Source organism: Scatophagus argus, chromosome 13, assembly GCF_020382885.2.
Source record: "Scatophagus argus isolate fScaArg1 chromosome 13, fScaArg1.pri, whole genome shotgun sequence".
Taxonomy (NCBI): domain Eukaryota; kingdom Metazoa; phylum Chordata; class Actinopteri; family Scatophagidae; genus Scatophagus; species Scatophagus argus.
In genome coordinates this window covers 613,108-639,225 of record NC_058505.1, presented here as the reverse complement: position 1 = coordinate 639,225, position 26,118 = coordinate 613,108, and the positions used below count along the sequence as shown (strand labels likewise).

Sequence of the window (26,118 nt, the reverse complement as noted above, 5' to 3'; positions counted from 1 at the left end):
AGCCTGAACACTCGTACAGAACTGGACAAACCACAGTCCTGCAGGAAACAGTCGGAATAATTCTGATTACGTTTGATCGCTTTGATTATCTGAAACTGTGATGTGCGGTCATGTCTGCATCAGCGTGTGGATGAAGTAACACATTCTGAGTATGCTTGTGTATGGGGGCAGCAGTGTTGTGTATTTCTACACTGCGGTACTCGAGCTGAAGTAAACCACCGCAGTACTTCTCTGTAAACAAGACAACCTGATCAGAAGCCTCAGAAGAAAATCGTGTAAAATCCTGCGTCACAGTTTTATAAGCTGCTGATTAACCTTCAGACTCAGGATCAAACCTCAGACTGGACTTCCTGGATCAGGTTTCTCTCCGCCTGGCACTCACTTAATTCCACGTTAACTCCTCGCTCTGCTCACTCTTCCTTTAGTTTAATTCATCTATTTCAGTGTTTAATTTCTGTGTTTTTCGTGTAGTATTTACTTCATAACTGCTCTTACACACATGAAATGTTTGTGTGTTTGTGTGTTAATCCTGATCCTCAGCAGCGAGCAGAAAGCTGCGATCCAAAAGCCACAAACCCTGCTGAGATTAGACTGATGAGATCAGGTTTCCACTCAGAGGTCATCTGAGACGCCGCACCTCAGCAGCGGGTTTCCTCAGTGGTGCAGGAGGGCTGACCCCCCCGTGGCACCACCGACCCCCCTGTGGCACCACCAGCCCACCTGTGGGACCACCGGCCCACCTGTGGGACCACCGACCCCCCTGTGGCGCCACCGACCCCCCTGTGGCACCACCGACCCACCTGTGGGACCACCGACCCCCCTGTGGCACCACCGACCCACCTGTGGGACCACCGACCCCCCTGTGGCGCCACCGACCCCCCGGGGACGGCCTCAGGCCTCAGTCCCGCGGTGCTTCCTCCTCTTTGAGCTGCTTCATGAGCTTCACAGCAGTTTGGTTGTCTCAGCTCCGTTTGTGACGACTTGTTTATTGGACCAAATAAAGTTGAATGAATAAGGACGCGCCCTGCAGCAGCTGATAAGGCTTTGTGAGGTCTTATTGATCCCACTCTGCCCGTCTGCAGCACACAGCAGGCCGAGTCGGATGCTGAATTTTAATATTTTCCATTTGTGGCACAGAGCGTGGATTCACTTCACGTCCTCTTCATTTTGTCATTTTCCTCTTGTGAAACGTCTTTGTGTCATAAATATGGTGGAAAGGCTCCAGTGGACGTCCAGAACAACGCCCTGGACTGTCCCAGCTCTCTCACACACACACAGTCATATCCTCTGTCTGCGTGTGTGTGTGTGTGTGTGCTCTGTGAATCACATGTGAGTAAGAGTGTGTGTGTGTCCCAGTATGTGCGGCGTGTTCAGACCTGCAGCTGCAGAGCAGTTTAAAAGGCGACGGCGTGAGGAGCAGCAGCTCTGAGATTTGATCCTGATCGGATTTTTGAGGATTCACACAACATGAAGAGCAGCTGGATTTCACTGTGTGGAGTTCTGAGTGCAGTTTGTGCCGTGCAGGCGACCTACACCTTCCACTGTGAGTACTGCAGCTCAGCATCTCCACCTTCTGCTGCCAGAACAGCAACAGCAGCACAACATCAGCTCAGCGCCTCTGACACTGAAAGCAACATTTTAGCAAAATCGTGTAATTAGACACACAAACTCATCATATCATTAAAGGGCAGGACATGCGGTGCATTCAGGGCAAACTGGAACTTTTTACGTCTGACTGATGTAAGTTGATTTCTAAATATTACTTGTTCTTCTCAGTTTGCCTTCATGGAATGACTGCAGAGTCGAGCTTTAAGGGAGGATCAGCAGGTGTAAGTTTAGACTTTTAAACACTGCGAGTGTGAACTTTTTAGACTTTTATGAGCTTTTTCACTGCTTTGTTTCGGGATGAAAATGTTTGACATACAGAATGAGCTGTTATTAAAATCTGCAGTTTTACACCTGAAAGTTCCTGCAAAAGAAATCCAAAGCTTGAGGGAACAGACTTCATGTCAGTCTTAAAGGGCCATGCTGCTGTTTTTACAGGCTTCACCATAAGCTGTGTGTGTGTTTCCTACCAAATTATATAATATAATATATAAACCAACAAACAGCGTGAACATTAAAGCAGTTAGTTCAGCTGAATGAAGATAAGAGCAGAAGAGACGACAAATTTCCCTTCTTCTTATTCGTGTGATGAAAATCAGCTTGTAGGGACTTGAAACCTGCTGCTTTTATTTTGTTAAAGTGACGGAAGGAAAGCTCACACTGTGATCAGACTGATCAGGTCGTCGAACTCCCGATCACGCGAGCGTCACGGAAATCAAAGAATCAGTGAAATGACAACGGCTGAGTCGACTGACCGTCAGCACGACGGTCATGAGATACTTTAACATCTGACCTGCTGACTCAAACTGACTGAACTGGTGGGAGTCCCAGTCTTAACCTGCTCTCAGTTTACTGGTGATGTTCAGCACAGCTTCAGGAGCACAAAGTCCATCAGCCCTGAACTGCAGACTCCACTGAACTGAGACGACATGAAGGCACATGGAAACGAGCTGCCATACACGAGACATCACAGCAGCTTCCCCAGAACACAGAGGCTCCCTGTGGGTGAGGCCCCGGCCCGACACGCCCTCCCCCACCTGTGGGTGAGGCCCCAGCAGCCCCCCCCCCCCCCCCCCCCCCCCCCCCCGGGTGGGTGAGGCCTGAACCTGAGCTGCCTCCGGGTTATTACCACCTTGAGTTCTAATGATACGTTGAGGAGTCCTGATCCTGGTTCACTGACAGACCATCTTTTTAACAATATTTTACATTATAATCCATCCTGTGATGTTTGTGGCTGTGACTTTGTTATGTAATCAGATCTTTCCTGTCCCCCGGGTGTCATATTGTTTTTACAGTACTGCACGTTCAGGACTCAGACGGACACGTGTTGGAAACCGTCCTATGAAAACAGCTGAATTTATGGCCCCCGGCGCTCAGCTGAACATTAAGCCTGATCACTGAGTGAGTCACGGTGTATCATCCACTAATGAACCACTGCGAGCGAGCGGTTAGTCTGCAGTCCCTGAACGCATCCTGAATCAGAGGCTGAGTGAGCTGAGGTGAACCTCATCCCGACGGTCAGACGCAGAAACAAACAGACACACCTTAAACTCACCTCGCCCTCCCTCTGAACGCTTACTTTAGTCTGAGGGGACAAATAGATCACAGCACAACAGTCCTTTAAAAGTCCTGAGTCCCACATGAGCGTTTACATTTCCACACAAGCTCTATTTGAAGACAAGTCTGGTGTTATTCACATTTTTCTTGTCTCGCACAAGACCAGACGGAGCCTGCAGTCTTTGTGCTTTCTACAGACTTATCTCTTGAACAAACTTCTGCTGTATCTACTAACTGGTCACCAGCCAGCTAACCTGGCAAACGTAACAGCTGCTAACAGTTTGCCAGCGAGCCACAGCAACTGGACAGTTAGCCATGCATGTGGGCGGCACATCAACTGAACTGTGAGGAAATTAGTTTTCCTTTGCCTCGTTAGCTTAAATGTTTTAAATCTTAAATGGCTCTGCAGTCGAGAAGTTGGTCGAGGCGGATTCCTCGTCCTCAGACTGTCGTCGTTCCCTTCCTGTCATCCTGTCCCTTCATACTGTTGGTGGATATGAATTTCCCCTCTTTGCTGTAACAAGCTGCAGCCTGTCCTGTCAGAATGTCAAGCTTTAAAGCAGCGGGAGGGTGGAAAAAGTCTCCTCAGATCTTATAGCGATGAGCTCTGACGAGGCGTTGGCTGCTTTGGGTGGGGCTGAACAGGTTGAAGCTCGGTGGGCTTTTCAAGACAAGAAAAGCTCTCCGTCAGTGCGTTTGCCACTGGTCGGACTGATATTTGTTGTACTGACGTGCACCCTGTGTCCTCCTGCAGCCATGATGCAGTGCAACTGCAATGGCAGATCTCGGTACTGCCTTCGGGACGCCTGGGGTCTGCACTGTGTCGACTGCCAGGGAAACACTGAGGGCCGCCACTGCGAGCGCTGCAAGGACGGCTTCTACCTGCAGGGGGCAGGACTGAGCTGCACGCCCTGCCGCTGCGACCCCACCGGTGAGAATCAACACTCCATCGAGTCCTTCAAACCCATAAAATCTGTTCAGTCTTATTACTCCTGTTGGACACCTGAATGTGTTTGTCTCTCCAGGTTCTGTCAGCGGCTCGTGTGACAGCAGGGGGCGCTGCAGATGTAAAGAAGGCGTCACAGGAGAAAAATGCAACCTCTGCCCAGACGGGCCGATCGGACCAAACGGCTGCTCACAAAGGTGAGGGGACACGCCTTAAAACACATTTCCATCAGCGTCTCTGCAGCTAAACCAACACTCCAGCTCCTGTCGCTGTTCACATTGTTTCTGCCATTTAATCTTTTTGGTGTTTCTGTGTCGACTGCTTTCTGTGCTTGCGCAGTCAGTCAGTCAGGTCTGTGAGTCAAGTCTGAAGTGTTTGAATTTACAGAATTTCACAAACTAATCTCCTGTCTCATGTTTTTCAGACGCCAGCTCAGGGAGGATTCTGGGAGTTTGACCCTGCCGTGTTTCTGTTACGGCCACAGCAGTCGGTGCTCTGCACAGTCCGGTTACTCGGTCCACAGCATCACCTCCACCTTCACTGATGGTAACCGTCCATCCCTCCACTTCACAATAAAAGACCCCTGACAACTCAGTAACAGTTGAATCTAGGTTTCAAAATAAAAGCTCCAGAGAGCAGCGGATGTGATGCCGTGTGAGCTGACAGACTGTGTGGTGGTTTCAGGTGCGGAGGGCTGGAAGACGGCGACGGCACAGGGCGTCAGCCCCAACGACGTTCACTTCCGCTGGTCACCAAAACACCAGGACCTGGAGGTGATCTCCAAGAACAGCCTGCCGGTTTACCTGTACGCCCCAGGTGAGAACAAACCCCGCCTCTTTTATCTTCCACCTATCTTTTTATTTCGTTCTCATCTGCATCCCCCTCTTCTCCTCTCTTAAGAGCTCCCTCCTTCACATGTCGACTTGTCCTTCATTCCTTTCCTTTCCTTTCTCCTGTCTCCTCCTCCTTCCTGACCAGGTGTGTCTCTCCTCTCCTACAGCTCCTTACCTTGGCAATCAGCTTCTGAGTTATGGTCAGAACTTGTCCTTCTCACTGCGTCTGGACCGTGGCGTTCGCCACCCGTCCACCAATGATGTGATCCTTGAAGGTGCTGGCCTACGAGTCGCCGCCTCGCTGGGTGACCTGCGATCTGTCGTACCCTGTGGACAGAAAATCAACTACAGTTTCAGGTCAGAAGATCAGCCTGCAGAGACTTGAAACCTGTTGCAGAGATAATGTGCTAAAGTCAGTGTTTACACTCGGTTATCTTAAGTCTTTCTCCGTGGGCGTGACCAACCACACACACAGCTGCTCCTCCAGCCTGGTTCAGTCAAAGTGTGTCTGGGATTCTGACGGTTCAGACATGACACACATCCTTGCTGACTCTTTTTTCACTCAAGGGTGGACGTTCTTATCTGTCAGAGTCGAGGAATCCTGCTGCTGCAATCGGAGCAAGTAGAAACAAACCTCATCCATAAAGAACCTCATGCACAAAGCATCTGTACACTCTGTTGCCTGCTGCCTTTGTGTTTACAGCAGACTTACTGCATAAGTTGAGCTGTAGAAACTGCGCATTAAAACACAAATAATTTAACTTGGTGGGCAACAACACCAGTAACAGTAACACCTGCCTGCTCACTCATTTTTAGTCACACTGATTTCTTAAAATGCAAACAGGTTCAACACCAAATGACAGAAACCATCTTTGGGAAAAGTTCAAGTTTTTAGTTTCCCATCTGCTAACATGGGAGCAGCCAGCCACCAGGGGGAGCTCTCATGTGCACAGTCAGCGTGATCAGAAACAAGAGGAGAATTTTCCTTTTCCTTACCTGAGCATCTCAAGGACAAATTGGTGCAACAACAGCAGCTAAATGTCTAAATGTGTGACATGATATCTCCTGTCTCATGAACAGACTGGACGAGCAGCCTGGCAGCAGGTGGAGGCCTCAGCTCTCCCCCTTCCAGTTCCAGACGCTCCTACAGAACCTCACCGCCATCAAGATCCGAGCAACATTTGGAGAAAATGGTGAACTTCCTTTTACTTCCCTTCTTTCACACTTTCCCTCCCTCACATTTTCTTTATAGATTAAGATTTCCGGTTCGTATCAAACATCGGGTGCCACATCAGACACAGCTCACAGTGAGTTAGCTCCTGAGTACCTGTAGGGTGATCTTGATGCTGTCTTTTCAGGGCGTGGTTACCTTGACAACGTGCAGCTGGTGTCAGCTCAGCGTGGAGACGGCGTCCCCGCCCTCTGGGTTCAGACCTGCAGCTGCCCACCGGGTTATGAGGGCCAGTTCTGTGAGCGATGCTCTGCTGGTTTCAGACCAAAGACCCCCGAAGACGGAGCCTTCAGCCCCTGCGAGCCCTGCAGCTGCAGAGGAGGCAGCTGCGATCCGCACACCGGAGACTGTTACTCTGCTGACGAGACCACAGGAGAGCTGAGCTGCCCCGAGGGCTTTTACCGCCACCCTGGGCAGCCTCATACCTGTGTGAAGTGTCCCTGTCCCGATGGAGTGTCCTGCTCGCTGACCCCTGGCTCACTGGAGTCCCGGTGTGACCGCTGTCCAACTGGCACCACAGGTGTGTCTCAGGTTCATCGTATTACACACAGCACAGTTACCGTGATGCGGTGTGAGAACAGAGGTCAGTACGAAGGGAATTTAAACGAAAATAATAAAGCGACCATTTTAAAGCGAGAAGGAAACAACCCGGACAAGAAGATTTTTACGTGCCGCCACATGGACTAATGTAGACCCATGTTTTGATTTAGCTCTTAAAAGACATAACTGACTCTTCTCTGAAAGGTTTAGTAATCAAAAACCATCCTCACCTTATTGATCAGACTGTGACAATACCGTGCCTGTATTCCCCCTCAGGTCCTCGCTGTGACGTTTGTCAGGACGGTTTCTATGGTGACCCTGCAGGGAGCGCTGGTGTCCCGCGACCCTGCAGGCCATGTGAATGTAACGGCCACATTGACGTCAGCGTGGTGGGAAGTTGCGATCGCAGCAGCGGCGAATGTCTGAAGTGTGCGAACAACACGACGGGGCGGAGCTGCGAGGCCTGTGTGCCAGGTTTCTACCGCCGCCACGCCTCCGATGCCTGCAAACGTAAGGACGACATTTCAGTCAGGAGGCTCCCGGGTCCTTTTCACGATTGTTATGTGAAAACTGATCCGCCTCCAGTTTCCATAGAAACACGTAGTGTCGTGTGAAGCCTGAACGTTCAGCCTCGTGTTGAGCTCACTGAACTCTGTGGAGGTCATTAACTCTTGTCTCCTGTCCTGTTTTGTGGACCAGCATGCGACTGTGACCTTCAGGGCTCTGAGTCCACACAGTGTGATCATTTCGGCCGCTGTCGGTGTAGACCGGGTTTTGAGGGTCTCAGGTGTCAAAGGTCCAACTGTCCCGCCTGTTTCAGTCCCGTCAAGGCAAAGGTACACACACTAACACAATTAAATGTGTAAACTTAACCTTTAGTCCAGACTGAAACATCATTCACGTGGCCCTCGTCCTAATCACTCTGGTGTTCGTCTGTGTTACAGATGGAGGCCTACGCCGCCAAACTGAAGGAGCTGGAGACTCTGTTCTCAGATGTGGATGGAGGTTTGAGGCCAGCCAACAGCGCTGAGATGGAGGCTGCCTTGAGAGCCACTGAAGAGCTGGTGGACGGCCTGCAGGACGACACCGAGCTGCTCGCAGGTAACACTTCACTCGCACAGTCACTTAGCATTAAGGCCGGAGATGCTATTGATGCTAATGACGTCATGCCGGCTGTGCCAAACAGGTCTGGAGAAGAGCCTGCAGGGTCGCCTGTCGTCCATCAGCAGGAGTCAGCTGGCCGAGGAGCAGGACGTCCAAAGCATCGGCGATGCAGCAGACGACATCAGACGACAACAGCAGACGTATCGGACGAAGGTGAAGGAGGTTCGGACTCTGATGGAGGAGATGAAACGCAAACTGGACAAAGCCAAGACTGACCTCGGATCAGCTGTAAGATATTAGTAGGAGTTGACGTTGTGCTAGCATATGATCAGAATTTAAAGGAGCATACCGCAGGTTTTAAATGTGTTCTCACCGAGGAAAACACTGACCATTTTCCAGGAGTTTCCTCTCGGAGACGCTCCGCTGGGTTCAAACCCCCTCTCCTCTTTGGTTCAGACAGCTACCAGTCTGGCTGACAAGTAAGTCCATCTGTACTGACAAACTGACAGCCACATGTTAGATGTTTGTGTCTTCACCGACATAACCATTTCCTGTCTGTCCATCCCGCAGACATCAGACAATGGCAGGCACTGTGGAACGAAGCGCCACTGATGCTCTGAGTGACTCAGAGAAAAGTCTGGCTCTGGTCCGAACCCTCATGAACAAAGAGAACAAAGTCAAAGAGCTGATCGGGGATCTGAAAACCATGTGAGTTGCTTGTGTCTGTCTGAGTCCTCGCTTTATACCACAAACACATTGGGTTATATGTTCACAGCTCTTTATTGCGTCACTGAAAAAAGTCCAAAATATAAAACCTTTCAAATAACAACTGGAGGAAGGGAACCATGAATCCCAGAGACCATTGCAGTCAGAAACATCCAGTCAGAGAGAGGCTTCAGATTATGTTGCTAGACTGGAAGGTGACTACATGGAAAGTTCTGATTAGTCATGTAGAAACTGCTGGCACAGCTTCTCTGAATTGAGATAACAGATAACACGATGGCAGTGGTGGAAGAAGTATTTTAATGCTTCAAATCAGCGTGTAGTTTGGATCTTTGCAGATAAGGTTGAATCAATTCACTTTGGGGTTGTGGATCCATTTTGGATAAATTTTCATCCAAACTGTAGCCAAAACTCAAGTAGCAATCTCCATAGCAACAGCCCATGAGGCTCATGGGTACTACAGTATTTAGAGCCACCCCAAACGGAGGGAAAAACACGGTTCATCGGGCAAGCAGGAGGAACATTCCTAATGGATGACTATTAAGTAACCTGGTAGTTCAGTGATCCAGGAGACTCCCAGCCCTGGTGGACAAATGGGATCAATGCCTGGGAAATGTGTGCTGACGATGTCCGTGTGGGTTCAGGTACGATCAAACTTCAGCCCAAGTGAAAGCTTTGGAGAACCAGGGTACCCGGCTGAGCAGTGAGGCCAGAGCCGAGAGCAAAATGGCAGAGGGCATGCTGAAAGACATTGCCAGCATGGAGCGAGACATCCCATCATCCCTGAAGGTAACTGCTACTGCTGGAGGTTAAAATGTGTAGTTCACCTTTAGAAGGGAGAGGCGAGGTCTTATTCTGTGAAGTCTTTGACCCTCCTTGTTCTCCCATCATGCTCAGGAGGAGGTGGACGCCATGTTTTCCAGGTTGGGTGGTCTGAGGGAGACTGTGGACACAGACATCTCAGGCTTTGAGGCGCTACAAGAGGGTGTACAACGAGACGTGACCGCCACCGAGGACCTGCTGGCCAAGGGCAAGGCTGCCCAGCAGGTACTCAAGGATCATGGGAATACAGTCTGACTCACTTTCACTCTCACTTTCATAACAGAGAAATTCAACAAAGTTCACATTTAGCAGACTTTGCATGTTCAGTTTCTAGCCAAAATGACTGAATCAGAAACACACAAGTAGAAAATAATCATTGATTTTTTTATCATGCAGAGGCAGACCTGGTTTCATCAGTCTGGTCATTCTATGTTGATATTTATGTGTTTCCTCTCTGCAGGAGTTCGACAAGCTCCTGGACAGAGTCAGTATCGCCAAGGCCGAGACTGAAGGTGCTCTGCAGCGCATCAACAGCAATACCAACGAGCTAGATGACGCCCTGAGCACCCTGAAAGGTAGCCAGACTCACCAAAGAGGTCCTCTTCGTTTTCCCTAATAGGATTGGACTGAATGTGACTCCTCGTCTTCCTCTGCAGGGTTTGATCAGCAGATCGACGGCAGCAGAGCTCGGGCTGACGCTGCCATCAAACGTCTTCCTGGCATCAATGCCACGATCCAGCAGGCCGTGAGCAACAATGCTGAGACGCTTGAGCTCCTGGGAGATGTATCGAGTGATTACAACGATGCACTGGGGACCATCAATGTGCTGGAGAACCTGGTCAGCGGTCTGGAGGTAACAACCAATCATCAACACTTATAAGATGGACAGAAAATGAACAGAAATGATGAACAGCGCAAAGTGTCAAAGAGAAGCTGGATATCAGCTCCATCTCTGCCGTCTCTGTACATCTATGTAAAAAAACAACAATACTGAAAAGGCATCGTCTGCAGTTAGTGAGTCTTAAACTAGTCTGGTATAAACTGGTCTGACCTCCACACTGTGCTGACTGGGTGTTTTGTCTTTTCCTTCAGGGAACATTTGGATCTTTGCCGTCCCATGCTGGTCTTCTGAACGAAGCCACCAAACTGAATGGGGACACAAAGGATCTGCAGACGAACGCGGCCGCTGCAGCTGGAGACCTGAATTTTAAACTGGAAGCCGCCAGGAGACTGGAGGCTGACGCTGAGCAGGTGAACTGTCCTCACGATAGTGAAAGAGTCACAAACTGTTGGACAGGAAGTCAGTGATGTTAATGTTTTGTCTGCAGGCGTCGGCCGGAGCGACTGCAGCTTTCAACAATGCCAGACTGACCAGAGCTGCTGTGGGAAAAACATTGCGAGACCTCAACAACCTGCTGGCTAACATGAGTGAGTAAAACCTTTGGTGTTATTGAACAGACAGAAGCTGGTCTGTTGGGAGGAGTTTCAAAGGTTCAGTCTGCCAAAAATGTCAAAAATTTTAGTTCAAAACAAAACAAAAGAACAACAGAGCTGATGTTCTGTCAGAGACGTCTCTGTGCTGTGTAGCAGAGATATCTTCTGAAGTTAGCTTGCTGTCTGTAATACCATTTTGTACCTCTAGAGGCCCCCATAGTTTCACTACCAATTTTGGTCCAAATAAATCCTCAGTTCACAGAGTGAGATGTGAAAGTGTTCCTGCTCTGCACGCCGTTTTCTCCCACTGCTGGTGTCCGACTCTCTCCATCCTCTGCTGCTTCACCTCTCCTGTCCTCGTCTGGTGTATCATCTCGTCCCAGAGTCATAGTCCTCGTAACCCCTCTCCTCAAACTGTCCTCTGCTGGACTCAGAGACTGTTCAGTCCCAGGTGTCCACTTGTATTCACTGCTGTGCTTCCATCCCCTTCAGTGACTCACCCTGTGATCTGAGGTCATAATGCAGACAGATTTCAGTCAGCTATGGGGGGAATAGCATCACAGCTAACTGAGTAACTGTAGCTATTGCTAAGAGCGGCTACAGTAACCAGTACAGTGAGCAACAGATGGTGGTTCCTTTGCTTATTGTTTGGGTTACCGACAGTTTTTTAACTCATCTTCAGTCCTTTGTGACTAAAAAGCTCTAATAAACCCACTGCTGACAGTGTTGTGCTTACAGTTTGTTCTGCTGCCCCCCAGTGGCCAAAAGTGAATTTATGCTGCTTTAAAGATGTTGTGATCTTTCCTCTTCCTCTGCTCAGACCAGTCTGGGGCTGTGGATGAAGAGCATCTGAAACAGCTGGAGGACTCTCTGGCCGGCGCTCAGAGAGAGGTGGAGCGTCTGAAGCCTCGGCTCAGGGACATGGAGGAACAGGAGGCTGCCCAGCGATGGCGGTTGACCAGCATCAACCTGGACATCGACACCATCCTGAGAGACATCGCCAACCTGGAGGACATCCTGAAGACCATACCCGATGACTGCTTCAACAGCCAGCCCATCGAGGAGGCCTGAGGACCAGCAGGAGACACGTTACAGGACCTGCTGACCCACTACAACATAACTGCCATTTAGTCTAATCTGATAAAACAACATGAATTTGTTTCACTGAGTACTTCAAAGAACACAGTGAGTCTTCGAGTGGCCTGTTGGTAACATGAGTCATAGTAATAATATGCTGATATGAATAACCATTTAAAAACATCACTTACAGCATCTTTTTAGAACAGTGTTTTGGTGGAGAGGTGGAGATTCTTAGTCTTTCAGTCAAATTCCTGCATTACCCAGAATGCACCTGGACAGCATCTTTGATGAAATCCTTTACTATTTTAAATATTTTTTAAATGCAGGACAGATTATGTTGACATATTTTCCATGTTGGATTCGTAAACAATTCTGAATCAGCTTCCCAGCTTTCATCCTCACCACATAATGTGTGTGATGTGTGTATCCACGTGGACCTCAGGTCTGCTAACAGTTCGCTCTCAGGTGAGGCGCTGAGGTTACCTGCTCGTGTTGTTTGATCGCCCGATGAGTCAGTTCAGAAACTGCTCATGCTGCGTTCGTGTCATGTGGGAGTTTTCTGAAAGCCTGAGAAATTTCCAAGAAGTCCATCCTTTAAGGTTTAATTAACCTCATGTGGCTGCAGCGTTGCATCGATCCTGGTTTTTACACCAGAATGATTTAACTGAAACAGCTGAAACTACAGAATGTTTGGCCTGGAAATGTTTTGTTGTTTATTTTGCACTGTTGCACATAACAACTACTGAGTCTTTGTCTTCTGTAACAAACGAAGCGACCTCTGCAGGATGTTCACAGTAAACGTATTGATGGACTTGTTGATGTGTTGAACTCTGTGGTGATGCACGTGAGCCTGTGACTGTAAAAGTATTCTATTTATCACTGTACATACATTACATCAGTGTTTGAGCTTTTTAAAGTTTTTATTTGTTCTGATGAGACTCATTCATGAACTGCTTTTAAATAAAACCTGCTGCACTTTTTTTTACAACTTATTTTGGCCTCATGATTCATTGCTTTTATAAGATTTATATATTTGGTATTTCTGTGTGAAGCTCTGGTGAACTTATAGAAGTCAAATCCCTTCAAAAACAAACAAACAGGTTAGAAATTACATCATTAATTCTAACTATGACGACTTTATCATAAAGATAAAAGGAATATAAACAGAAAACCTGGACATGAGATGGAGTCATGCACAACAATTATGTTAAAATTTAGAAATGAAATAAATTCTCTTCGGACCACAGATGAATTTCACCCCCCTCAGTCTTCTTTTGTCCCTCCTGCTCATGAATCTCTGAAGCCAGTCTCCACCTGTCCACCAGATGTCCTCAGACTTCCCCATGTGCTGCAGTCACCTGGCGTCCACATCACCAGCTCACCTGGTCTCATGCTGTCAGTATTTAAACCAGCCTCTCTGGTCCACTCAGGTCAACAGTGCTGCCATGAACCTGAACCTTATCCTGAACCTGGACCTGCGAGCTCCTTTTGTTAACCTCGGGTCCTTGTGGCTGAATTATTTCGTCATGTGACCCCTGCAGCTGCCCGAAGTTAAACTTGTGAAAAGCGTGAGGTCACATTATGACAGAATCAACTTTATTGTGGTGCTGAAATGACAGGAGTTGAATGTGGATTTGTGGGACCTGCAGAAGGGATGCAGTCAGCTTCTTGATCTGTGGATCTGACCGAGAACCCGAGGACACGTCGTGGTAGACACTCGTCATTAATCACAGGTAACCCAGGTCATTTTCTCATAAGCTCACATACAATCAGATTCTGTTTGAAACCAGTGGAGTCGCCCCCTGCAGGCTGTAGTTAATATTACAGACCTCACTGTGCCAAATGCGGTGGTCCGTCTTTGAATTTTACTTCACGTACGACTGAATGTATTCTGGCCTGGACAACCGAGCTCCGTCCACTTATGAGTAAGGAGAAATATTTTATTTAGGAGAAATATCCTCATGGAACCAGACTTTAACTGATCTGCAGGGTGGAGTTTCTTTCTGTGTCTCCTTTTACTGTTGACTCATCAGTTACATACATGTATATCATTATATACATGTTATTTAACTATCAATAAATTCTAATTCTGTTTTGATCTGTGCACACACACACACACACACACACACACACACACACACAGATTAAAAATGACAACTCATCTTTTTAAGAGTGCATCACAGTTTACAATCAAAAGAAGTCCGAGCAAAGAAAGGCAGATTAATACAGAAAACAAGTTAATTTCAGCTACATGGTACAACACAAGGTGACCTGAGACACGCACGCACGCACGCACGCACGCACACGCACACACACACACACACACACACACACACACGCATGAATAAATGTACAAATCATTTCACATTGATGAGGCGTTGGTCTTCAGTACAGTGCAGATCTGTACATTTACAGAGTGAATAGAAAATGGACAGACGTGGGTGAAGATGATCCCCACTGTTTGTTATATTTATATGTACTTATATATATTTACTTCTTGTGTCTTTTTTTGCAAACACATTCACAACAGATCATATCCTACCAAGTGATAAACATTCATGCCAGAACCAAACTGTCTAAGCATGCAGTCTAAGAAGAGCTTACAGGAGCACATGAAGAAGAAACAAACACCTTATACAGCCCACCACATCACCGCACACTGCTGCTGCTGCTCATCATCATCATCATCATCATCATCATCATCTGCAGCAGCACTGTCCATTCAAGATCCTCAGTCTCCTAAAATCTCATCCAGGAGACATTAATGGACAGCTGGGAGTCCATTCTGTCCGCCGTGTTTTAAGGTGCTACTGTTGGGTCAGGTCGGCGGAGGACCAGAACCTGAGGCTGCGGTTCTGGTCCTCCTCTGAACCTGCAGGGTCACACACCTTCAGCTCAGGTTTAGCACGGAGGTCAGACTGTTGACTTGGACTCTGATGGATGCTGCAGGAGTGCAGCTGAGATGATCTGATGAACGGGCCTCATGCAAGAACATTTCAGCTCACTCTAACCCTCACGTACTGCGTGTTCCAGAGAGAAAAGCAGTAAATCTACCACGTTAAGGACCGGCTGTATGTGAACCGCTTCATCTGTGTGGAGGACACGTCCAGCTGGCGCTCCAGGATCAGCCGGGCTCACTGTTTGAATGGCTCACGTGTCAGGTTGTATTAACCAAAAAGTGACCAAAGAGTAACTATGAGACGTTCACGGTCCTGTCAGACATCAGCAGACAGCTAAAGACATGATCCGGTCTCATTAGTTGTTTCCAAAGCTTTGAATGCAGTAGGATCAGCAGTTATATTAAAGGAACCCAAACAAAGTTGAAAAGTTTAATCCTTCCAGGACGAACTCAAGCTCTGCTCTGCCTACACGACTTCATTTACGTGGACCACCTGCTGGAGATGAAAACAACTGCTTACCTGTTAGCTTTAGCCTGTTAGCATGATAGCGTGTGCTTTTTTAAAGACCTTGTTTTGATTCTCAGAACTCTCAGTACAGAATATAGAGATTTCATTGAGCTCATGGAGCCAACGTTAATCAACCGTCTTGTCTCAGGTAGTAGGATCTGCTAGCAACGTTTCAGCTGACCAAACTGACTAAGCTAACTGAAGCGCTGCTTTTGGCTGCTTGTGTTCTGAACATGACGGTTGATTTAGGTGAATTTGCAGCTCTTATCACTGCATATCTGATGTGCTGAAACACAATGTCTGACAGCAGTAGCAGCGATAACAAAGATGGCAGGACTTAGCAACATTAGCAACATTAGCAACATTTCGGTTGGTTGATTGGCTAATTTATGTTTGGGTTGATTGTACTACAGTCACACTCCAAATGAATTTATGTTGAGTTTTTTTATTTATAAAGGACCACTTCTTTACAAGCCAAGGAGAAAATTATAGAAATGAAAATATTTGGGAAGTTTTCTTCACTTGTGTGTGTGCCATTACTTTAACAGCAAATCTGTTTGTGGTTCTTGCATGAGGCCCAAAAACCCTGTCACCTTTAAGCCAGACGCCGCCCTAACATAAAAGTAGAGTTTTTTTCCCATCTGCCACTGGTTCACTGAGCATGCCCGGTTGTGTGTCATGCACCCCCAAACGTTAATAAGGACAGATAACAGAGAGAGTGAGAAGACACTGCTGTCTCACCACAGTGGACAAACACATCGATGACGCTTCTGCAGCCCTTAAGGATTACCTCCGCACATCATCTCCAACACCCCCACCCCGAAACGACCCCCACCCTGATGGCAAAGTCACATGACACAGACAGAAGGAGGGACACGAATGCTCCTGTTGGAAAGCGACAGCTCAAAGAAGAGTATATGTTTGACACAGAAGACAGAGAAGGAAGGTTTTGTTTCTTAGGGGGTGGGGCTTATATTCATGTAGATGATGGTGGTTGTAGGTACCCCACCCCTCCCAACTCTCCCTGTTCTCATGCGGGCATGATGTTGACTCTATCCTGAGGCGTTGATGTACAGCTGACTCTGCAGGATGTAGTCGATGACGGGCTGACTCAGGTAGTCCACAACATGACCGTCGCCGTGCTGCAGGGCCAGTCTGACGGGGGAGGAGGGGACATATTTTAACTCTCTTCACATCTCACAAGCCAAGACAGACAATAAAAAATACTGTTTTTAGCTCCGTGGCAATGCATGTTTCAGCTAACCCAATGGGCCCACAGAGGGACACGGAATCCTTCAGTTTATCGAGCAGGTGTAGAGAAACATGACTTTCCTTCTGCGTGAAGTCAGTTGTTCTGACTGCAGGATGAACTGCTGACACATACGGCATGGAAATCAGACGGACTCGGGGTGGTTTGAGAGTTCGACCTCTTTGCTAAGCTGTGCACGCCTGGTGGTGAACTCACAGAGATACACATCTGACTCGTTCGTCTAACTTTGGAAAATATCAAATGTAAATGTCAATAAGTTTGTTTTGCTTTGAGCTGTGAAGGTGTATTCATGTTCACTCCAGTTCCGTGTGTTCAGGCAGACTGGAGGGGAAACAATGAAATGAATGTTTACTTCATAGACTTAATGTGGCCCAGAGCCTGAGTCAGATCCCCACCTGCTCTTGGTGGAGCTGACGATGGACATCGGGTGGCTCATCGCATCCTTCACCACGATGATGTTGTCCTGAGAGCAGAACACAGAGATCAGATCGGACGAGACAAAGACGGAGGGACAGGTGGTGGTGACAGGTGAGAACGTTTTGCTCTGACCTTGTACTTGCGGAGAATGGAGGAGTGATTCATGATCCTCTCTGTGTCGGCTCCATCACGAGGAACCACCACGATCCCAAAATCTCCCACGATCACCTCCATCTGAAACCACAGAAAGACGTCTGAAGGCTGGAAGGTCACACCAGCCTCTGGACTCAATCAGTCCATCTTATGGACTCCAAGGACAAGTGGATTTGTTGGCTAGAGGAGACGTGAGCTTTGCTGGTGCTTTTTGTGTAGGTTACAGATCAGATTTGAGGTAAAACCTAAAAAATTTTGGTGTTTCTTTTTTAGAAACCATTTTGACAGTGCAGGCATTTGACATACCCTGGTGCAAATACATTCAAGCAGTTAGCTTAGCCTAACTGAGCTAACTCATAGAAAGCCAACTAGCATGGTGAGCTTGTGTTTGTGGTGTGTGCTTTTCTATTTCTTGCTTTCCTTGCTATTTCTAAAAACTCAGAGCTTTGGCCTGCGATACTTCAAAATGTGCATTAAAATTTGACAATGGAAACATGGCAGCTGACACTTCTTGCCTGAATTTGTGCTGTCCAGGCTGAGTTTTTACATTGAATTCATGTGCAATCTCTCAGCCTCTGAAAATCACTTTCTTTCACTTCAGTATGAACACACCAAGTGGAGAAGGTTTAATCCAGCTCGTCTCGTATTACAGCGACATGCTCAGGTTCCGAGTGAATTCTGGTGTTTTGTAACTTTAGCCTCTCACCTGAGACGGGTTTCTCACTTTTACCTCATCGATGAGAGTTCCGTACCTGGTGGATGTCGGTTAACGTTTTAATTTGTGTCTCAAATAAAGTGACTAAATATTGTACTAGTTCGGTTATGTAATGCAAGCCTGAATTCTGTCACTGTCTCTTGCTAACAGCTAGCATTCACATTAGCATGGTGGTTAGCTTGTTAGCAGTGCCAGAGGAGTGTAATGCTGCATGCTGTGGGTCTGCAGATGTTTCCTTTGTCAACAACATCAAAATGACATGTTGGCTGTTATGAGAGAGAGTTCAAAGGAAAAAGACAAAGGGGCGGGGCTACGGGCTGGAGGGCGGGGCTAAGGTGGGTGGGGGCTGGGCTATAGTGTGCTTACATCACTGTCCTTCCACAGGCCAGGGATGCAGAAGGACTCCAGGAGATCACTGCCACACAGGAGCAAGATGCGTAACTCTACAGACAACAAACAGGCAGGAGGAAAGAGACAAGTCCTCAGTAAACAACATGTTTACTGGGTACAAACAGACCAGGCACACAGGAAGGAAACCAGAGGACACAACACAGGAGTGTTCAGGTCCACACACCGAGAGGACGACTCACCGATCTCCTCGTATCTCATCGCAGTCCCCAAGTTGGCGTTTTCATCTGACAGTGAAACAGAATCCAATCAGTTAAACAAGATGCTGACAATGATTTCACAGTGATTTTATCCCTTTGAGATGTACTTTAAATTGACTGATTTATTGCATTTGTTTGTAACTTTCTACTAAAAAAGTCCAGCTGTTATGTGCTGGCACAAGTCTGTCCACTCGAAGCTGCTCTGTGATTTGGTCTTGGACCTTCAAAGTATTTGAAATATTTTTTTAAAGGATTTTAAATATGGAATAAAGAAACAGAACTATTGACTGATCAATTTAATGGTCTTGTCAGATCTGGACACTCAGACAGTAATGAAAACACCCGAAGTGGGTTTGTTTGGTGGCGTCCAGACTTCAGAAAGGCCCTTGAACCTGCTCAGGAACCAGGCTGGCAGGACAGACTCTCGTCCCCTGGCTGGTGGCTGCTGAGCGTGTCTCTACGCTCTTCGAGTTTACCTGCGTCATGTGCGTCACGCTTACCGACGAAGGTGAAACGTTCGATGTGAGGGCGCACGCAGCAGATCTTCCCCAGACTCTCGCTGACTTTCCCCCACAGCTTGACTGAGCAGAGAGGGAAAGAGGAGTGAGCACAGCTCGTTAACAAATACGAACATCATCATCATCATCATCATCATCATCACCACCTCATGAAAAGCCCGTTTAGAGCTCGGACCCAGAGGAAGGCCTCACAGATAAATACAGGAACACGACTCACTGGCTGTGGGCTTGTGATTCATGTTGCTGTTGTTCTGGTAGATGGGAGGAGTCTGGTTCCGTGGCTGACCAATCACAGGAGTCGTGGATGGAGTGTTGACGTTGGACAGGATGCAGCCGGTGACTCTCTGAGGAGGCAAAACGGCTTCATCAGCCCTCCCAAAGCATTTTAATGATGATGTGATTAACTGAAAACACGGCCAATAACGCAGCACAGGCAGCGTTTCCATGGTAACCGCTGCTGATGCTCTCAGGGTGACGACTCAGGGTTAACACAGTGTGAGATGGCAGTCACAGCCTGGTGTCTAAATGCTCCACAACACGATGACTCAGTCAGTTACATCAGAGTGACATACAGAATCACATGACTGTGAAGCAGTCACAGCTGACTTCGGGATCCAATCATCAGCAACCAAACAGACGCTCACAAAATGTCTCGACATTAACATAAATGATGTGAACGAAGAAGAAACCTTCATCAGGTCGCGGTGATGCTCCAGCACGCTGCAGGTGGTCTGCCAGGTGTCCTGGTAACACTCCCAGGGGTCCACCCTGCACAGAACCACACGGAGAGATCACCTGATTTACAACACACAGCAGACGATTCGCAAACGCCTCACAGCATGACTCAGGAAGAGAAGCTGTCTCACCTGATCCAATCAGAGGACTGGACGGCCAGCTGACACATGGTGAGACGATGTCTGCTGGACACCAAACCCTACAGACACACACAGGGAGACAGACAGAACACTGACTCCATCACAGACCTGCAGATTTGATGTGACGCCACAGCAGCAGCAACCTCATCATCGTCATCGTCATCATTGTCATCGTCTTCACCGTCATCATCATCGTCGTTGTCATGGTCGTCATCATCATTGCCAACGTCATCGTCTTCATCGTCGTCATCGTCATAATCGTCATCGTCATAATCGTCATCATCATCGCCGTCATCGTCATGGTCATCGTCGTCATCATCATCGTCATCGTCATCATCGTCATTGTCGTCATCATCGTCATTGTCGTCGTCATTGTCATGGGTGTGTAAAGCGCAAATACAAACCGCAGACCGTCAAAAGACACCACAGAGCTGTTAAAGATGGCTGACGGCAGCGACTGGCAGCCGATTAGCCACAGCGAGGGGAAGCTAATGCTGACCAAACACGTTTTCTCTTAACGTAACGAGGCCATGATTAGTCCTGAACTGAACCACAGAGCCAAGTCTGGACTCGGAGCTCCTGCTGTCAGAGTCCTGTACTGTGCTGTCCTCCATCCGCCTCACTTTGACCCTCACTGAGAGGAATCGTGTGGACATAAAGGTAGAAGCCACCTGCAGCTCTCCCATGATGCACTTCACCATCTCATGACCGCATGTTGCAGCCACAAACATTTTGAGACGGTGATGATTTCAGAGGTTCGTTTCTCCCCGGCCTGCATCATTTAAACAGGAAGTGAACTCAGGAGGTCGGGTGTAGTTTGTGACCTGACAGCTTTCTCTCAGGTCTGATAACAACTGATATACTGATAATCATTCGTGAATAAAAGGGTCAGTTCACCTAAACTTCAGTCAGTGTCTCCTCAGCCGCACGCTGATGAAGATCTGGTGAAGTTTCTCGGTCCGCAGCAAACCAGCGTTTCGGCCCCCTGCTGAACGGCTGAAGGCGCTGGGGTAACCCGACTTTCCGTCAGCGCGGGGCTGAGGGGATCGTGACTGAGTTTTCATTCCTGTGTGAACTGCTCCTTTAAAAAAGCATCAGCTGGATTCTTTCGCTGCAGGCCAAGCAGCACATGTGAAAGGCGCAGCAGAGGTTCCTGATGTGGCGTCTGCGGCATCAATAATTCATGCTGTGTGTTTCTACAGAGGCCAGGCAAAAGTAGGACAAGAGCTTCATTAAGTCTAACAGGAAACAGCAGCAGCTGTGAGCTCTCTGTTATGCGTTCAGCACCTCTCTGTGATGCGTTCAGCACTGCCTCAGTCCTCACACCGTGATTCAACTTACAGGCTTTCCATAGGAGTCGTGCACCGGCGAGATGATCCCTCCGATCACGATGAAACGACCTGTTTTGTGCAGATATTCTCTGGCTTTTTCTGCAGGCACACAAACAGAAAACGTGAAAACCAACATCATTTCAGTCAGTGTGACTGTGAGCTTCAGAGAGCAACCAAACCGCCTCAGTTCAGCGACTGTTTCCTTCGTTGACGTCTCCGTGGCACCGGATATTTTCAGGATGTTTTCCAGTCATGTTTACGATGACCAACTAACTAACAAACAACACAACATAAAACTGAAAATGAAAGCAGACACATTTCAGCATACACATTACACAGACAAAAGTATCCAGACACCCCTCTTCATGGGTCTGTTTCTCAGGGTTTTGGCTCGGCCCCTGACCTCCAGTGAAGGGAAATCTTAATGCTTCAGCACACCAAGACATTTTGGACAATGGTATGCTTCCAACTTTGTGGCAACAGTTTGTTGAAGGCCCTTTTCTATTCCAGCATGACTGTGCCCCAGTGCACAAAGCAAAGCTCCATAAAGACATGGTTGGATGAGTTTGGTGTGGAAGAACTTGACTGGCCCACACAGAGCCCTGACCTCAACCCCATCCAACACCTTTGGGATGAACTGGAACGGAGATTGTGAGCCAGGCCTTTTGGTCCAACATCAGTGTGTGACCTCACAAATGCTCTACTGCATGAATGGGCACAAATTCCCACAGAAACACTCCAACATGTTGTGGAAAGCCTTCACAGAAGAGTGGAAGCTGTTAGAGCTGCTGTCTTTTGTTCTGAAACAATGTCTCAACCATCCAATCAGGGGGCAGTCGTGGATCAGCGGTTAGGGTGTCGGACCCGTAACCGGTGGATCGCTGGTTCGATTCCCCGTCCCGGTGTCCATGGCTGAGGTACCCTTGAGCAAGGTACCTAACCCCCACTGCTCCCCGGGCGCTGCACGCGGTCGCCCACTGCCCCGGGTTTGCTATGTGTGTGTGTGTGCACGTCACTTGGGTGGGTTAAATGCAGAGCACAAATTTCATTGGAGTGAGTTCCCTCCAATGACGAAATATGTCACTTTCATCTTTCAATCAGAAACAATCCTACATCCTTTCTGTCCTCTGACTCGCATATGTGAGGCTACATAACTCAACAACACACGCAGTACTAATCATATTTTCCTTTTTCAATGCAGGACTTCTGCTTTAAGTGAAGTATTTCACAGTGTGAAGTACTTTTACTGACCGAAACGATTTGTCTGAGTTCCTTCTACTCGATCTACGCCAGAGAAACACTTCATGAAGAAGAAAGCGACAGAGGAAGCTGAGGAGACGCAGGAGCTGCTGGTGAAAGTGGGTCATGATGGGAAGATGGCCGCCGCTGCTGCATCTCCAGAGCAGACCTGAAAGAGTCTGCAGAGGGACGCTGGACCTGCTGCACTCTGAAAGGTCACGATGGGTCAGCTGGACCCTCCACGTCTGATTGGACGACACAACACTTCTGGGTGTTAAATTGGAACAACATGGCGGCTGTGATTATTTATTTTACAGTGGTATGAAAAAGTTTGGGCACCCCTGATCATTTTCAGGATTTTCCTTTATAAATCATTGGTTGTTCGGATCAGCAATTTCAGTTAAATATATCATATAGCAGACAAACACAGTGATATTTCAGAAGTGAAATGAAGTTTATAGGATTAACAGAAAGTGTGCAACAATTACTTAAACAACATTAGGCAGGTGCATAAATTTGGGCACCCTTGTTGTTTTATTGATTTGAGTACCTTTAGCACTAATTATTGGAACACAAAGTTTGTTTGGTAAGCTCATTGACCCTTGACCTACATACACAGGTGAATCCGATCATGAGAAAGGGTATTTCAGGTGGCCAGTAGCAAGTTGTTCTCCCTTTTGCATCTTCTCTGAGGAGTGGCAACATGGGAGCCTCAAAACAACTCTCAAATGAACTGAAAACAAAGATTGTCCAACATCATGGTTTAGGGGAAGGATACAAAAAGCTGGCTCAGAGATTTAAGCTGTCAGTTTCCACTGTGAGGAACATAGTGAGGAAATGGAAGACCACAGGCACAGTCCTAGACCACAGGTCCTGTACTGTGTCCTGTGTACTGTGCAGTGTGTACTGTGCAGTGTGTAGTGTGCAGTGTGTAGTGTGCAGTGTGTAGTGTGCAGTGTGTACTGTGTCCTGTGTACTGTGTCCTGTGTACTGTGCAGTGTGTACTGTGCAGTGTGCAGTGTGCAGTGTGTACTGTGTCCTGTGTACTGTGCAGTGTGTACTGTGCAGTGTGCAGTGTGCAGTGTGTACTGTGTACTGTGTCCTGTGTACTGTGCAGTGTGTACTGTGCAGTGTGTACTGTGCAGTGTGTAGTGTGCAGTGTGTACTGTGTCCTGTGTACTGTGTGTACTGTGTACTGTGTACTGTGTACTGTGTCCTGTGCAGTGTGTATTGTGCAGTGTGTCCTGTGTACTGTGTACTGTGTCCTGTGTACTGTGCAGTGTGTACTGTGCAGTGTGTACTGTGCAGTGTGTACTGTGTACTGTGACCACACATATCAGATTATTCACACTGAATGAGCTTTGAGGTCGTCATGTTGTGTTTATGTTTGCAGTCAGTACACGTGGTATCTGCAGTACATTAAAGTACCACGTACACACTGTGTTTCGTCCTGTTCCTGCTCACTAAAGGTGTTCCAGGTGGATCAGTAACGGCTTGCTGGTCTGTGCTGTGCTGTGCTGTGCTGACTGTGCTGATGATCTACTGAAACCTTACACGTGACCGTCATTCCGTCATGAATTACCCCGCGCTGTGGTCACGTCATTATTCACGTGTTAGTCTGTGTGGCGTGAGGATGATTCTGTAACAGAAATCTTCGTTTTTGCCCTTTGAATAATTCATGTGCTGCTGTTTCCTCTTCCTCTCATCAGGCCCGTCAACTGCAATGTGACGGCGGAGGAAGCTGCTGCTGAGCAAGGCACCTGTCTGCCTGCCTGTCTGTCTGTCTGCCTGTCTGTCTGCCTGCCTGCCTGTCTGTCTGTTTGCCTGCCTGTCTGTCTGTCTGCCTGTCTGTCTGCCTGCCTGCCTGCCTGCCTGTCTGTCTGTCTGTCTGCCTGCCTGCCTGCCTGTCTGTCTGTCTGCCTGTCTGTCTGTTTGCCTGCCTGTCTGTCTGTCTGCCTGTCTGCCTGCCTGTCTGTCTGTTTGCCTGCCTGTCTGTCTGTCTGCCTGTCTGCCTGTTTGCCTGCCTGTCTGTCTGTCTGCCTGCCTGTCTGTCTGTTTGCCTGCCTGTCTGTCTGCCTGCCTGCCTGCCTGTCTGTCTGTTTGCCTGCCTGCCTGTCTGTCTGTTTGCCTGCCTGTCTGTCTGCCTGTTTGCCTGCCTGTCTGTCTGTCTGCCTGTCTGCCTGTTTGCCTGCCTGTCTGTCTGTCTGCCTGCCTGCCTGCCTGTCTGTCTGTTTGCCTGCCTGTCTGTCTGTCTGCCTGTCTGTCTGCCTGCCTGCCTGCCTGCCTGTCTGTCTGTTTGCCTGCCTGTCTGTCTGCCTGCCTGCCTGCCTGTCTGTCTGTTTGCCTGCCTGTCTGCCTGCCTGCCTGTCTGTCTGTCTGCCTGTCTGCCTGTTTGCCTGCCTGTCTGTCTGTCTGCCTGTCTGTCTGCCTGTCTGTCTGTTTGCCTGCCTGTCTGCCTGCCTGCCTGTCTGTCTGTCTGCCTGTCTGCCTGTTTGCCTGCCTGTCTGTCTGTCTGCCTGTCTGTCTGCCTGCCTGTCTGTCTGTTTGCCTGCCTGTCTGCCTGCCTGCCTGCCTGCCTGTCTGTCTGCCTGCCTGCCTGTCTGTTTGCCTGCCTGCCTGCCTGCCTCTCTGCCTGCCTGCCTGTCTGTCTGTCTGTCTGTTTGCCTGCCTGTCTGCCTGCCTGCCTGTCTGTCTGCCTGCCTGCCTGTCTGTCTGTTTGCCTGCCTGCCTGCCTGCCTCTCTGCCTGCCTGTCTGTCTGAACAGGCTGGGTCTCTGGAGGACCCGTCCCGCCCGGGGAGGCTTCATTTCATTTCTGGGCTGCGCCACACGCCGCGCGAGGCCTGCGCGCTTGAACGCGGAACATTTCCGTGTTTCCCCGTGTGAAAACGGGCTCGGGCCGCGATGAGTGGCGTACATTGGTGTTGTCACGGTGTGAGGTTATTGCGCTTTTGTTTGTCTCAGTGTGTCACATCCTGCTGAAGCCGTCGTCCATTTCAGCACCACCTCGTTGGACAGCGACCGAACACCGCACGCCAAACCGCGGTCATATTTCTGCCGTTCCTGACCCAGATGTTGTTGTTGGGGAGGTTTTTTTATCCTCTAATAATAACACACACACACACACACACACACACACACACACACACACACACTCAGCCCCCTGCCCCCGCCCTCACGGCGCAGATGCTCACCGAACATATGGATGTGTCCCTTGGTGATGGGGTTGAAGCTGCCGCAGGACAGCAGGATGACGTGGGTTTTGGTTGTCTCTGTCATGGCGTCTGTGTCTCTGCGTGCCGGTCCGGTCCGGTCCCGGTCCAGTGTGCCCGTGTGATCCCGGCTCGTCGGCTGTTTGTGTCAGGCAGCCGCCGCAGAGAGAAGGCGAGGCTGGTGCGTCTGCGGCAGGAAGCGGCGTCAGCCCGTTAAAGAGACACTCACACTCAGGACCGCTTCGTGAGCCTGATGACTGGGAGTCACGTGACCGACCTGTGTGACCCAAACCCGGTCTGGTGGACCGAAGGACTGAAGCTTCGAAACTTTAGGCGACACTAAATTGTAGAGTAAAAGTCCTCGTCGTGGCAAATGGCCGCGTTCAGAGTGGTGTGACACGATGAAGACTGAACACAGTCCAGCAGAGAGACATCAAACCACTGTCCTCTTAGTGTCTGTCCTCTGAAAATCCTAATGAAAAGTAGAACACTGACATGTA

At 48.6% G+C, this 26,118-nt stretch overlaps 2 protein-coding genes across 2 annotated transcripts; one reads left to right on the top strand and one right to left on the bottom strand.

Moving 5' to 3' along the window:
* Positions 1-1,391: 1,391 nt before the first annotated feature.
* On the top strand, positions 1,392-12,867 carry lamc2 (laminin, gamma 2). Its single transcript, XM_046409409.1, has 21 exons — positions 1,392-1,543; positions 3,917-4,093; positions 4,188-4,305; positions 4,533-4,654; positions 4,793-4,924; positions 5,109-5,298; positions 6,022-6,134; positions 6,300-6,692; positions 6,989-7,222; positions 7,412-7,548; positions 7,657-7,813; positions 7,899-8,104; positions 8,216-8,295; positions 8,387-8,524; positions 9,184-9,328; positions 9,437-9,586; positions 9,822-9,936; positions 10,018-10,214; positions 10,454-10,612; positions 10,690-10,789; positions 11,616-12,867. Exons 1-21 carry the CDS (start codon positions 1,468-1,470, stop codon positions 11,864-11,866), a joined length of 3,390 nt encoding a protein of 1,129 aa, XP_046265365.1. The 5' UTR covers positions 1,392-1,467; the 3' UTR covers positions 11,867-12,867.
* Positions 12,868-14,030: 1,163 nt separating this feature from the next.
* Positions 14,031-26,008, bottom strand: nmnat2 (nicotinamide nucleotide adenylyltransferase 2). The gene is made up of 11 exons (XM_046408094.1): positions 25,601-26,008; positions 21,180-21,268; positions 19,830-19,897; positions 19,653-19,731; positions 19,181-19,307; positions 18,946-19,026; positions 18,428-18,472; positions 18,204-18,280; positions 17,102-17,203; positions 16,948-17,015; positions 14,031-16,437 (listed from the first exon to the last, which is right to left on the bottom strand). The coding sequence occupies exons 1-11, from the start codon at positions 25,683-25,685 to the stop codon at positions 16,335-16,337; spliced, it is 924 nt and encodes a 307-aa protein (XP_046264050.1). The 5' UTR covers positions 25,686-26,008; the 3' UTR covers positions 14,031-16,334.
* Between the last annotated feature and the right edge of the window lie 110 nt (positions 26,009-26,118).

What these genes read in the sequence shown, in the direction of transcription:
- nmnat2 (XM_046408094.1), bottom strand. Translation starts at nt 25,685, where the DNA reads ATGACAGAGACAACCAAAACCCACGTCATCCTGCTGTCCTGCGGCAGC. An exon ending in GAATCACAAGCCCACAGCCA is followed by an intron (nt 19,027 to 19,180) that starts GTGAGTCGTGTT and finishes CTCTCTGCTCAG; the next exon opens with TCAAGCTGTGGGGGAAAGTC. An exon ending in GATGAGATACGAGGAGATCG is followed by an intron (nt 18,281 to 18,427) that starts GTGAGTCGTCCT and finishes TGTTGTCTGTAG; the next exon opens with AGTTACGCATCTTGCTCCTG.
- lamc2 (XM_046409409.1), top strand. Translation starts at nt 1,468, where the DNA reads ATGAAGAGCAGCTGGATTTCACTGTGTGGAGTTCTGAGTGCAGTTTGT. An exon ending in GGTTTACCTGTACGCCCCAG is followed by an intron (nt 4,925 to 5,108) that starts GTGAGAACAAAC and finishes CCTCTCCTACAG; the next exon opens with CTCCTTACCTTGGCAATCAG. An exon ending in TCAGTCCCGTCAAGGCAAAG is followed by an intron (nt 7,549 to 7,656) that starts GTACACACACTA and finishes TCTGTGTTACAG; the next exon opens with ATGGAGGCCTACGCCGCCAA.